Source organism: Grampus griseus (genome assembly GCF_964374135.1).
Source record: "Grampus griseus genome assembly, chromosome: 2".
In the NCBI taxonomy this organism is placed as follows: domain Eukaryota; kingdom Metazoa; phylum Chordata; class Mammalia; order Artiodactyla; family Delphinidae; genus Grampus; species Grampus griseus.
The window spans coordinates 97,538,311-97,553,287 of NC_139018.1; the positions used below are offsets into that span (position 1 = coordinate 97,538,311).

The 14,977-nt window shown below is 35.9% G+C and overlaps 1 protein-coding gene across 2 annotated transcripts in view; it reads right to left on the minus strand.

Annotated features, from left to right (window-relative positions):
- Window positions 1-14,977, minus strand: part of WDR72 (WD repeat domain 72) — a gene marked incomplete at both ends in the record, with an annotated part of 189,711 nt that overhangs the window by 158,101 nt on the left and 16,633 nt on the right. For both annotated transcript variants that reach the window (XM_082649500.1, XM_082649499.1), the window contains 5 exons: window positions 2,178-2,373; window positions 4,878-5,098; window positions 7,355-7,600; window positions 8,221-8,362; window positions 14,670-14,766. In XM_082649500.1, the coding sequence (XP_082505626.1) occupies window positions 2,178-2,373; window positions 4,878-5,098; window positions 7,355-7,600; window positions 8,221-8,362; window positions 14,670-14,766 (902 nt within the window). The remainder of the gene's footprint in view (window positions 1-2,177; window positions 2,374-4,877; window positions 5,099-7,354; window positions 7,601-8,220; window positions 8,363-14,669; window positions 14,767-14,977) is intronic.

The following is a 14,977-nucleotide window of genomic DNA, read 5'->3' on the forward strand; positions in this document are numbered from 1 at the left end:
AAAGTCTCTTTACTTAACCCAGCTGGGTTGACTTCAATTTCTGGCCAGGACTGTGACTGAAATATAATATAGACATCTATTTATCGACATAGAAAGATGTCTGACAGAAAGTAGATCAAAATATAAATAGCAGCTATCTTTAGGCAGTGGGATAGGATTATTTGGATTTTTTTTATGTTTCTCTGTATTTTTCAACTGTTCTACATTTGGTTATATATCTTGGGAGCATAAAAAGAAATAATACAATTAAAATACGACGTGGGAATAAATATGGTTTCAAGAAGTACTAGTGGTTTGGCTTCCCTTCTTTACTGCCCGCCCCATCAGGAACAGATAAATTAAAAGTTGCATAGCCTGAAAGGTGTCCTGGTGGGGCAATGGAACCATAAACACTTATGAGTGCCCAGATATTTTTTATTCTTGCTAGACTCCATTTTCTAGGAAAAAATATGTTTGATTAGCAAGTATTTACAATTTCACAATTAAAGACAATGCAGTTGCGCTATATTTAAAGTGGATAACCAACAGGGATGTACTGTGTAGCACAGGGAACTCTGCTCAATATTCTGTAACAATCTAATTGAGAAAAGAATTTGAAAAAGAATAGATACATGTATATGTATAACTGAATCACTCTGTTGTACACCTGAAACTAACACAATGTTGTTAATCAACTATATGCCAAGATAAAATAAAAAGTTAAAATAAATAAATAAATACATACATGCTATCATAACCATTAAAAAATGCAGTTGCACACATTTATAAGTGTATGTGTTTTACAGATTCATATTTCACTAGCACAAATCAAGATTTTGCTGCATTTTTAAATAATATTAATAATAGTTAACTCTTACTAAAGACTTGGCATCTACAGGCTCTGTTTACAAGAATTGTAGGTATTTGTTAATTTAATCCTAATAGGAAGACAAGTATTATTACTCCTATTTCATAGGTGAGCAAATTGACAAGCAGTGAAGCCAAGTTATTTGTCCAAGATCATACAGTTTTTGCTTGCAGGTCCTGGAGGCAAGTCCAGGCATTAGAACCTATTTGATCCATTATACTCAATCATCACTCAGGTTGATAGATTACCTAAGAATTCTAAACTCTCTTAATCTTGTGAATATGTGCAAAGAACAACGGGGAGGGGTTATACTAGTGTGTAACCTAGCACACTTACAGATCAGAGCAACAAATTCCTCATCCATGCAATGGGGTATAATACCATGCAATGGGGTATAATACCGCTTCTACCTACCCTAGAAGTTGTGATAATCTAATGGGAAATAAGCATGAGGCCCATCAAAGCTGTAAAGCAAAGCACAAATGTAAGGTGGTATTATTTTGCATCCTCCGTGTACCATCGTCATTAATACATGAAAGTCAAATGTAAAGAAAATAGCAATTATTTTGGTGAAGCAATTATTTTGGTGAAGTATGGCTCTAAACTATTATAAGCTATCCAGTCTGTTCACAACGCCCAGCATAAAGCCACCACTGATTAATCAATACAAATCATGCAATGGTTTCAGTGAAATGTACTCTCCAGGGCACTCCCTTGACTCACATTCATTCATTACCTCGCTTTATTTGATTTGTTCCCAGCATTGGCCTGAAATGTGTTACTCTCAATCTTAAGTTATACAGTAAAACTTTTTGAAAAACTTCAAAGTTCAAACTATACATTCTCTATGCTCTGACATCAAAAGTTCAATGGAACCACTCAGTTTTCAGTTTCTCTGACTCAACATTTTGGAGTTTTGAAATTAATTATATTCCATGATTACTGATCAACAATTAGCTCAAAATGTTGCTGAGATGGTGAGTATGCTGAAGAAAGCAGAATTCAATGACTGAGACTAGTAGTAGGACGCTAAATTTCTCTCTTGTTAATAATTAAATTAGATAACTTATGTTTTTATTTATAGCTTCCAGAAATATCCGGCTCGTTCCTGCGCACTGCTCTGTCAGGTAATCATCAGTGGGTTAGGATCTGACTTGGGCTGTTGTGTTTATTTTCCATACACACCTTCAAACGAAGCCATTAAATGCAGCCCAACCAAAGGTAAAAGCAAGTGAGGGCATCACCATGTCTTTTCTGGAACTCTCCACCCAGCCAAATGCTTTGATGCATAAAGATATAAAGGATGAAAAGGGGTAAAATTTCAATTTACCTGTCTCAATTTCCCAGATGTATACAGAGTCATCTGCACATCCAACAATTAGAAAGTTCTCGACGGGATGCCATTTTATCATCTTCACAGGGAAAAGGTGCTTTCGGGCGCTCAGGAGGCACCTCCTCCCCTCAAGGTGAAGGAGAGACACGGAATGGTCACTGCACACACAGCAAATTACCTGATGACTTCGTAGCTATGAAAAAAAAAATGGCATTCTTTGTAAGCTAATAGTCAAATGCTTTCTTTAAAATTAAATCAGATTTTCCCCCCTAGTAACATAAGTTTTTGTTAAAATCCCATTTACAAAATGACAGTTCTGCTTTCTCTAGCACCTCTCCACATAACACTGCACAGGGGAGCTTTACAAACCAAGTAGATTTTAAATTCAAAGTCCTATTAGGAAGGTCAAAAGACACAAGTAAAGAGGAGAATTCCAGGCCAGATCTACTTATAAGATAAATGAAGGACTTGATCATCACTCAGCAGATTCAGGCAGCGAGGCAGACATCGGAAATAATGCAGAATAAAATAAACCCCAGAACTAATTTGTTGCCACAAAAAGAAGCTATTTGTAGACACAAGCTTAGGCCCAAGGGTATCATGAGCTGATATCTTCCACTTAGAGCCTCAAAATGTGATTTGGTGCTGTTCCCAGAACTATACAGATTCTCATCCAAACAGGAAACTCAGTGTAGACACAATCTAAAAGAGGTAAGCATTAGATAGTTCCAACTGAATGTACAGCTTCAAAGACACAGGGACCAAAAATAGTCTCACAGGACAAAGATTCTTAAGATACTTTCAAGAACGTCAGCATGTGGTTACCTTCAGCATAGTTTAGGACAAAGACTATTCTTGCTGGGTGCCGCTGAGGCTCATCTAGGAGAGGGTTACAGGGCAGCTTTGTGCCTCACCACGAGGTCCAGGCACTGATCAGCCCATCAGTGGGTATGGCTGGGGTGTGGTGAGAAGGGGCAGTGGGTAGTTCCTCTGCTATTTTTTTCTTTTCTAACCATCTTGCTATGTCGATGCTCCTACTTTGACTAAGGCACCTGGCCAGACTTTCGTCTGCTATGTTAAAAGCATCAGCTAGGGTTCCTGAAGAATCTCCCAGTACCCATCACTGACCTCTCTCTGTGGGGCATTGGAGAACTTGTTATTTTTCCTAATACTTGTAAAGGAGACTACAGATATTCTGAGGGGGGGAGGGGGGATCACAAAATGGCAGGTGTGATATATGGGGAGCCTGGACTTGTAGAATGGGGCACAGATGGCATTGCCCCCCAACTATTACCTCTTGGAGAACCTTCCTGACCCCCAGTCTCTAGAATAGACAGCCCAGTGTACTTCAGGAAACTCACACACACCTACAACACAAGAGAACACACATAACACGTGAACACAGATCCTATGGCCAGGAGTAGACGTATACTAGAGACCCACACTAGGCCAATCAGATTCTCTTTTCTAGGAGTTTGAAATTGTAAAGCTAAAAGAAATCATAGGAAGAGGCAAGAGAATGGAGCAATCACAGAAAAGCAGACCATTTTGGAGCAATGGATTCAAAAAGTAACCTTGGTTTCTGAATTTAAGTTCCACTGTAGGTCCTTGCTCTAGTGCTTTGTCTTGGATGCCTAGGGATTGCTCCTTGTGCCCTTTCAATAAACTCCCTTTTTATTTGACTTTGAATGTGTCCTGATCCTTGGAGTTAAATCATCTATGACTGAGGCAGAAGTAAAAGGGGTCAGGAGTGGAACTGACTTGGACTACGGTCCTGGGTCTGAGAGAAAAATTTTTTTTTTGAAAAAGGGAGAACTTCAGGAATAAAAGATATATCAAGGTATCCCAAATCACCACATAGGTTTTTTTTTGGGGGGGGGAGGGGTCACTTAACTTTGTTTTACTGTTTTGGTTAATCATTTCTGTTCCTGAAATACTGCTTTCATTTTTTCTTACTACAAAAATACAGTGCAAGTTTTCTCTGATTTTACTTTGGAACTGATTTTTCATAACATTACTATGGAGAAATAATGTTTACAAGTCAATCAACTAGCTTATAAACTCAGAAAACTCAAAACTTGGCTGTCCATATTTTATCAAAGATATCAGCTTTATGAAAGCTGAATTTAAGCTGCCATTGCATGAGAAAATTATACCTGAAAGTATTTCCTTTGCTCAGCACAAGGTAGATGCTCGTAAATTTGTTAAAGCTCGTCATTTGTTAAATAAATGAAAGCGTAAACAAAAATCTATTTAAGAAAAAGAAAGTGTAACTATCATTATTATTAAATTGTTGAAGGCAAAAGTTAATTTTAATTTACAGTTCCTACATATTTATTTTTCCATTGAGTGTCCATTACTTTTATTTAAAAAGAAAATTCCATTAAAAATTAAGATGTAGAACTAGGAAAAAAAAAAGAACAAACGTATAAGTACTTAAAGAGAATTAACTGACTTTTGTAAAGCCAAGAATTGATGAGACCTTTGCTTTAGAACCAAATTATCTGTATAAGCTGTAAAAATAATAAAACACATAAAATATAAGAAAGGAATTCATAAAAATCATCCAGTTATATTATGGTTTTTTCTTTTCTGTGGAAATATGGGTTATTTTTCCTTACATTTTTTAAACATTTTGAAATGTTATATGTATAACTTAAATTTATGTATTATGTTTCACTCTTTATCTTAACTTACTTTGAAATTCTCTGGTGACATCAAAAGACTCATTACTATACCAGCTTGCAAAAAGAATTTATGCAAAATTTCTTCAGTAAAGATATCCCACAAGATGACCCATGAGTCCTGGTCCCCAGACACCAGCCAACTTTGGTCTAATTTTGAAGAGAGACCATGTGGATAAAGCAAGGAAGTAACACTGTGGTGATGGCCTTTGAGAACTTTCTGAGGAAGGGAACCTGGAAAACAACCAAACACCAAATAATAAAAAAGAGTTATTTTTGTTCAAGAAATAGTCCAGAGATTTTCTTTTATAAATTTTTAATGTAAGGAAACTACATATAATTAAAGGTAGGCAGTTGACTAAGAAAATTAATGAACAACCTTGGATTCTCTCAAAAGGCAAGTGCCTATTATAAGCCAGGTCATGCTTTTGATGGAGCACTAAATCTGGTTGTTCAAAGTCTATTAATTCTTTAAGGATGTTAGCAAGTTACCAATTCCAGTGCCATGAAATAGCAAACTCTGTTCTAAAAGAGTGAACAATTTATACATTTTGTCTCTATAAAAATAATCTCAGAACACTACTGCTGTCCTTTAAAACAGCATGACCAAGTCTAGTATAAAAGAAAAGCAAAGTTTCACAGAATATTTTTGCTTTAAAAGATATTACAGATTACCTAGTTTCACCATTTTGTTTTACAGATAAAAGTATCTGAGGCTCAGAGAGGTTAAGTGGCTTGAATCCAAGTGTGAAGAAACACAGCATAATATTTAAGAGCACAGCTTTGCTGTTAAACAAATCTGGCTTTGTTTTTCTCGGTCTATCACTTACTAGATGTGTCACTGTGGACAACTTGCCTTTTCCCTCTAAGCCACAGGTACTGCATCTGAAAAAGTGGGAATAATAACAGCACTTACTTCACACAAGACTACTGTGTGGAGTAAATAAAATAATGTCCATAATTTCTTAGCACTGGCACTTGGTAGGAACCTAGGTGTTTCATACCATAGCTGTATTAGAACACAGGCTTACTGACACCCAGTTTCCACACTGCTTCTTCCTTCATTATTAGCTAAACCTAAAAAAACTGGAGAGGACCACAGACCACAAACTCTCTTTATTTACACTGAAAATGAGTCCCAAAGAATCATTATTACTTCTATTCCGTCAGGTACCTTCTCACTTTATATCCACTAGCAAACCAAGATGAATATTAATTCAGATGCTAAAGATCAAATGTAGGTTTCTGCTTGTTTTCAGAATAAGATAAATCAGCCTAGATAAAATATGCTAAGGTCTTAAGCTTTTTTACTAACTTTTAACAGCAGCCATTGAGATGTAAAGTGATGTATTACCTCTCCTTGCTTTATTGCTACTCACTCCTCTATTTCAGTCGATCACTGAATCACTGAAAAGTTAGAACATTTAGTAAGTAGCCAAAGTAAGCTGAGAACAGCAATAGGCAATGTAACAAGTTTCGTATTTTTTTTTTTTTTAATTGATATTTGGTCTGTCAGGACCTTGTAGTCTAGTAGGGTCCGTACAATGAAAAGTGGTATACAAATTTACCTACACAGCCCCAAATCTCAATCACCTCCTATATTTCTTTCCTTTACATAAGACAACTTATTGCATAATGGTCTTTATTTAAGAGATTTTCACTGTTGCAGTGCACAAAGATATATAAGAACACATTTACATTTCATTACCAAAAAAATTAAAAATTAAAACAGGAAGATACCACTTTCTCCTGATTGGCAAATATTAAAAAATTGAATAGCACAGTAAGTTGGCTAAGGCTTGGGGGAAAAGGCATTCTCATACATCTGTGTTAGTGGACACACGTGTATATTGATGTACTTTGGAGAACATTTTAAGATATATTTTCAAAATTAAAAATACACATAAAGGTTGATCTAGTAATTCTACTCCTGGAAATTAATACTATACATATACCTACATATATGTGCAAAGATAGTTAATTCTGCATTGTCTATAGTAGCCAAAGACAAGAAAAAACTTGAACACCCATCATAGGAGATTTTTTAAATTAGAATTCAATCATTATTAATCATTTAAAATTAAGTCATAAAGAATGTGCTCAAAATATTTTATTAAGGACATTTTAGTAAAGTGTGTAGAATGTGGTTCTATTTTTATAATATAATTAAAAATGTATACTGCTCTTTTGTTATATGCTTATATATGCATAGGAAATTTCAAAAAGTGTATAAAGAAACTTATTAGCACTTGCCTTTGGTGATCTTCCTGGAAGATCAAAGAAGGAGAGAAATGTATTTCTCATTGTATAACCTTCTGTTTGACTTTTAAAAAAAACCTATATGTGCGTTTTACTTTAACATTAAAACATGTACAAATTTATTAGCAAATGCCTGTAATTTTCTTAAGCTTCAGCAATCTTCTTAGTATAGCTTATTAAAGTTGAAGCTTAGGTAAATTAAATAAATAGGGTCAAATAAAATTCAATGACCTTTTAGTAAAGAACCGCCTTCTAGAAGTCCTGCTTTGGCAGCATTCAAAGCCTGTGTAATGAAAATTGTCCCATCTTCACAGCCACATATTAGTTTATCAAGGCTTGGAACATACTCTGATGAAGTGACAACCGCAATTCCATTCTCATCTCTAAAACCAGAGAAGTAGTCAATAATACTTTGTGACATGGTATGATGCTTATCAAAATTATCTTGAAGGGTCCAGGTGGTAGTTATTGGTATCTCTAAAAGGAAAACACATAAGGGAAAATTTGGTTTATAAATTCATCATAGATATAGAAAACATTATCAAGGCACCATACTTTGGGGAACATGGAGACTCTTTTGCCATCCTAACAGTATGTTATAGGCAGAAAAGTTCTGCCATCCATTGCTTTCACTCCAAATGCTATTTTATTGATTCTTTCTCCCTCAAGGAGCCTCGGAAGAATAGATGTGTATTAGTGCATTCATTTTAGACTTAAATCAACTGAAAAGAATGGAGAAACTCTTTTGAATAGAGAAATTGGTTGAAAAGGGGTACAGGATATGGACATGACAAATTCAAAAATATGAATATGGTCTATCAGTCTATCCTATATTCATATTGTCAACATTCATTTCAAGTCAATAAAACATCATTCATGTTAAGTTGATGTTAATTTGAATTACACTTGTTGCATTGTTGTATAAGATCTATAAGCATCATGTTTATACTACTTTTATGTTAGTATCTAATGCATAGTGGTACATGAGAACTTTTTCTTGTTTGTTGACTCATATTACTCAACTTAAAAAAAAAACACTGAGTTAATTATAAAGTAGTTCTCAGAAGACATGTGATTAGAAATAGAAATTGTCTTACCTTTAGGAGAACCATCAAACTTGGATACAGGAACATCAGGGATGTGCCACAAAGTAATTCTTCCTGAGACTTCTCCAGAGAAAAGTACCTTATAAAAAGGCTCTTTCCTTTCATTCATGTAGCCCATAACAAAGGGAAGGCTCTGGTCCAAATAAAAAAGTTAGCATTTATGTAGAAAAAATATCTTCAAAAAAATCTATATAATGGCAGCCACTGTTTTTAAATGAAGGGACAAGACTTCATAGATGAACTAAATTATTTCCATTTATTTCCCACTGTTTAAAAAATTTCAAGTAAATTAAGTGAAATAGTCCTCTTACTCAAAACAAAAAAGTTTTTATGAAATAAGAAGCAAAGTCATCAGCTAGATTTCAGAGAGTTAATAAGAATAGTTAACATTTATTGAACATGTTCAGTGTATGTATTACGTATACTGTTAGGGTCTTTGCATGTATTCAGTTAAGTAGTCCTCACAATAATCCTGTGAAGTTGGTACTATCATTGTCTTCATTTTACAGATGAATAATCTGAGAGGAAAGAGGTTAATTTATTTAAGGTGATATAGATGGCAGTGGGCTTTTGAGTCCAGTAATTCTGACTCGAGCCCACGTCCTGATGACAGTGCTGTACTGTCCACTGAGGAGGTCTGATTTCTTTATGATCCCTTCAGTTCCAATTGTCAGTTAAAATAGCAAAAACTAATATTTGTGTGGTAATTTTGTGGTATTATTATGCTTTCTACTTTCTTTTGACCATTTTTCAGATTTAACATACTTGATTTTAAACTTCTCAAATGGCCACAAAGAAAAATGAATTCATAACTTACATAGATAGATAGATAGATAGGTAGATAGTTAGATACTAGTAAAAATAAATGTATAAGTTATAATTAACATAAATATATTTATATATATAAATATATAGTTTTGTTGTGGCACAGTATGAATATTGGGTACCAGAGCTCTTAAAGATACACTTTCACTAGTGAATGGGTTCAGAATCTCCCTAGTACCTCAGTGCAGTGTAGAGGTTCTTTGGGCAGACCTGTATATAGAGATTACACACAAGGGATCAAAATGATTAAGTGATTAGAAAAACAAAAACAAAACCCTCTTTTGATGTACGAATAAAAGGCACCCTGAAAAGAAAGCCAACTGCTGGTGCTAGAACTAAAGAAGCCTAAGAAAGTGATAGTTTCTAGTCAGAAAACACATGTTTGAAGGTCCAGACTTAGTTATTTTAGTGGAAAAATTCTATAATGTATCTCTAGCGAATATTAAGGGCCCAAATATTGCTACATTTAATCCTTACAACAAAGCTACATAGTAAATAAACTTTATTATTATTTCTGTTATAGAGATAAGGAAACTAAGACGAGAGGAGAATAAGAAACTAATTCAAGACCAAGATATGTAATCCTCTATAGTCCCAAGAAATGAGAGCATTGAAGAAAAACAGTTCCAGTGAAGTGAGTTCTCTGAATAATATATTTTTTTAAAGATTCAGAAGGCACTTTGGGGTCTTATACTTCTCAAGGCCACCATTTTTGTAGGTGTTAGAAATGGTACAATAAAACTTGGTTAGATTGGCTTCTCAAACTCTCTCAACCTTTGGGAACCTTAAAATTGAGTAGTCCAGCTCTCTCATGATTTTGATATGAGGATGACGCTCCAGAGAGGCTGGGTGGTTACTGAAGTTGGTCGCAGCACATCTCCTCCCTCCCAGCAAAATGTGCTGCCCCTACAGCCCATGCTCCCCATACGCTGTTACTCCCTCTACGCTCACTTCTGTACTACCATTCCTCACTTGCTCACACCCACTCCTTGACACCTCAATCATCCTCCTTTCCAGTAGTTTCCTCTCTAGTTCACATGAAAACTCCCTCAAAGCCCCTTATCATGTGATTCTGATTTTTCGTCACAGTACCCAGTACCCATCACAAGAAGTACCCATCCTCCAAGAGGTATTAAAATAGTCATTAACAGTGAATTATGTTTCATTAGGTCCCATTTGTTTACTTTTTTTAAATTTCCATTTCTCTAGGGGATGGGTCAAAAAGGATCTTGCCGTGATTTATGTAAAAGAGTGTTCTGCCTATGTTTTCCTCTAAGAGTTTTATAGTGTCTGGTCTTACATTTAAGTCTTTAGTCCGTTTTAGGTTTATTTTTGTGTATGGTGTTAGAGAGTGTTCTAATTTCATTTTTTTACATGTAGCTGTCCAGTTTTCCCAGTACCACTTATTGAAGAGACTGTCTTTTCTCCATTGTATATTCTTGCCTTCTTTATCAAAGATAAGGTGACCATATGTGCATGGGTTTATCCCTGGGCTTTCTATCCTGTTCCATTGATCTATATTTCTGTTTTTGTGCCAGTACCATACTGTCTTGATTACTGTAGCTTTGTAGTACAGTCTGAAGTCAGGGAGCCTGATTCCTCCAGCTCTGTTTTTCTTTTTCAAGACCGAATGAAACTTAAAAACTTTTGCACAGCAAAGGAAGCCATAAGCAAGAGGAAAAGACAAACCTCAGAATGGGAGAAAATATTTGCAAATGAAGAAACTGACAAAGGATTAATCTCCAAAATATATAAGCAGCTCATGCAGCTCAATATCAAAAAAACAAACAACCCAATCCAAAAATGGGCAGAAGACCTAAATAGACATTTCTCCAAAGAAGATATACAGATGGCCAACAAACACATGAAAGGATACTCAACATCACTAATCATTAAAGAAATGCAAATCAAAACTACAATGAGGTATCACCTCACACCGGTCAGAACGGTCATCATCAAAAAATCTACAAACAATAAATGCTGGAGGAGGTGTGGAGAAAAGGGAACCCTCTTGCACTGTTGGTGGGAATGTAAATTGGTACAGCCACTATGGAGAACAGTATGGAGGTTCCTTAAAAAACTAAAAATAGAACTACCATATGACCCAGCAATCCCACTACTGGGCAAATACCCTGAGAAAACCGTAATTTAAAAAGACACATGCACCCCAATGTTCATAGCACTATTTACAATAGCCAGGACATAGAAGCAACCTAAGTGTCCATCGACAGATGAATGGATAAAGAAGATGTGGCACATATATACAATGGAATATTACTCAGCCATAAAAAGAAACGAAATTGAGTTATTTATAGTGAGGTGGATGGACCTAGAGTCCGTCATACAGAGTGAAGTAAGTCAGAAAGAGAAAAACAAATACTGTATGCTAACACATATATATGAAATCTAAAAAAAAAAAAAAAAAAAGGTGATGAACCTAGAGGCAGGACAGGAATAAAGATGCAGACGTAGAGAATGTACTTGAGGACACGGGGAGGGGGAAGGATAAGCTGGGACGAAGTGAGAGAGTAGCATTGACATATATACACTACCAAATGTAAAATAGATAGCTAGTGGGAAGCAGCCGCATAGCACAGGGAGATCAGCTTGGTGCTTTGTGACCACCTAGAGGGGTGGGATAGGGAGGGTGGGAGGGAGATGCAAGAGGGAGGGGATATGGGGATATATGTATATGTATAGCTGATTCACTTTGTGATACAGCAGAAACTAACACACCATTGTAAGGCAACTGTACTCCAGTAAAGATGTTAAAAAAAAAAGACTCTTAAAAAAAAAAAGCAAAAAAAAAAAAACAATTATCTTGTGGTAAATGCCTGGATTCAAATCCTGGTTTTAGCACATACTAACTCTATTAAAAGAGCCAATTACTTGATTTAGGCAATTTACTTAACCTCTCTATATCTCATTTTCTCTAACTGTGAAAGAAGGCTAATAAATAAAAGCACCTACTATATGGGATTACTGTCAGGATTAATGAGTTGATAAAGGTAAGGTGCTTAGTATGGTTCCAGGCATTTGGGACATACTCAATAAGCAGTAACCATTCTTATTATCCATTCTCAAAACAAATGAGAAACTCACTCGAAAGTCCATTCCCAGACTCTGGGGCCAAACTGCCTAGGTTCAAATCCTGGGAATTAACCTTCCTGAACATCAGTTTCAAAATGGGGTCATGGTGGAAACTCGTGTAAATAAGGCAGTGCGTATGTTTAACGATAATAAGGACTGAAAAAAAAAGTTACCCATCATCATCGTCATTGTCATTACTCTTAGTTCACGCATCCAAATTCCTTATCTGCAATCCTCAGGCTGTTTCTATCCCATCTACTCCCACCTCAACACTGCTATCTTACTCCACAGCTAAGACCCTGGGAAGCCCAGTTCCTCGCCTCAGAAGCCAGGACCCCTACTACAAGTTTCAGCGATCATCAGCTATGATTTCAAGCTAGGGAGACTTTCCTAAAGCTGTTGGAATGAAGGAGGAGTCCCCATTTTTGCTACTACAACTCCATCAGCAGGTAAGTTCCTGGCATCACATGAGAACATGTTACTGTCACACACTGGGATTTAATTCTATGGCATCACTCCAAAAAACATGTTTACAGAGCATAATTCTCTAAGTTCATTGTATCTATCAAACTCACCTCCCGACACCATGAAAATGCCTTCATTACCTTGTAACTGCATGAAACAGTAAGAAGTCTTATATTTAGTGAATATTGGTGATGTTTTGAATAGGGAGAACAAGGTCTGAATTTAGTTTCTTGGCCGGATAAAGGGCAAGCAAAGGTCTACGGATGAGTAGACCAGCTTCTTTTTGTTTCAGATTATTCTATTCATTTTCACTGGCTTCCAAGTACTTCCCACTTTTAAGATACAGAAACAACTGTGGTTGTCGAAACAAGAATTATACATCGACAGAAGACTCACAAATCTATGCCTTCACCTTTTTTTTTTTTTTTTTGCGGTACGCGGGCCTCTCACTATTGTTGCCTCTCCCGTTGCGGAGCACAGGCTCTGGACGCGCAGGCCCAGCGGCCATGGCTCACGGGCCCAGCCGCTCCGCGGCATGTGGGATCTTCCCGGACCGGGGCACGAACCCGTGTCCCCTGCATCGGCAGGTGGACTCTCAACCACTGCACCACCAGGGAAGCCCTGCCTTCACCTTTTGAGACACAAAGCAAGGTGGCTTCCCATAAGATTAGTATTTTTTTAAGTTAATTTGTAATCGCTGTTCTTTTTCCTCATAGTTATGTATAGCATTGATATTTGCAGTAGACTAGAAGCTCCTAAAGGACATTTCTTATATCTAGCTTTTAGGGCAAACTGTGCTTTATAAAAATGCATTCGGGAGCTAAAAAGGAAAAAAAGGGCAAGTCCTTTAAAAAAATAACTTAAAATGCCTTTCTGAGTAAACCACAATAAAGCTTTTGTGATCAACAGCAAAACAAGGCTCTATTGCAACCCACGAATGACTTTAGAAATAGTGTTGCACACCATAACTCTAAAGTCTACCTATGCCCTAGTGGCACTTGGAGTTCTAATTTTTGGCTGACAGTCTTAATCAAGTTTTTGCAACAAAACCTCACAGATATGTTAAAGAGGTGATACTGAACCATAGGATTTGCAGCAGCTATGCTGCCTAATTAAGCAAACCATCACTGTAAAACGTAACATGCTTCGTTGTTTGACACATTAATAATTCAAAACTCCTCCATTCTCCATGAAATACCTTTTGGATAATTAACTGATGACTAAGTCCAATAGGTTAAAAAAAAAACACTTTCATTGACACTAAAGTAAACTAACTGCTTAAATTTTCAGGCTTCATAGAGTGTCAAAGATATAATTCAGTCAAGTGAAAACCCACAATTACATCCTCAACTCTCTGCCAGGAATCATAGTTATATTTGTTGTAACAAGAAAATTTATTCAGAAGAATAGCTAAATGCATGTGAAAATGATCTCAATATCCAGCTTCCTTAAGAATAAAAAAAAGCAGGATATAAGCCATTTGATAAACTTTAAAAAATGAAGTAGATACATCAAAATGTTAATAACTTTGTATCAAACTATCTGTTAGAAAGGTCAGTGGAAAAATGTGTATGCATATATATATGGTGGGGGAGAGAGAGAGAGAAAGAGAATGAGAGAGGGAGAGGAAATAAATACGGCGAATGGTGACAATTGGTGAATCTAGGTAAAGGGTATATGACTGGTCATTGTACTATTCTTACAACCTTTCAAATATTTGAATATTTTCCAATTAAAATAAGTAAATATAAAAAATAAAAATATTCATATTGAATATGTATGGTGGTAAAATTAGAAATTTTAATTCTTCCTTTTTTATCATTTATAATTATTCCATAATAAATATGTATTGTTTAGTTAAGCAGACTTAAAAAATAGCTTTTCTAAAGGCAAAGTTTTCTTCAGTAGCCATTAACAATTAGATTTAATTTTCTCATTAACAACTTGATGTGATTCTTCAATTCAATTTTTTCAAGCCAGACTCTGTTACAGACAAAGCAACACTTATCTGAGAAGTGGAGTGAAACAGCTTTGAGGCAGTCATTCTTTTCTTGCATTACCTTATTTTCCTGCACAGAAGTAGAGCACAGTAAATGAGGATAAATGGTCTCTTTAAGCACTCTTCCATCAGCAGGGTATATGCTTTTTGAAAGCCCACTGCATAGTGAAAAATAAAAAGCAAAGTTTAGAACTTTGGGGTTCTTTATTCGTTTTTTTCCCCTGCCACTTTCAAAAGCCGGATGGTACCATTCAAGTTTCTAAACTCTAGTTAGAAATTGTTGGGTTAATAATTACAAGTGACTTTTTGAAAACCCAGCACCAGCTGTACAAGTTATACATGGTTAATCTCATTCCTTCATCCCCTGCT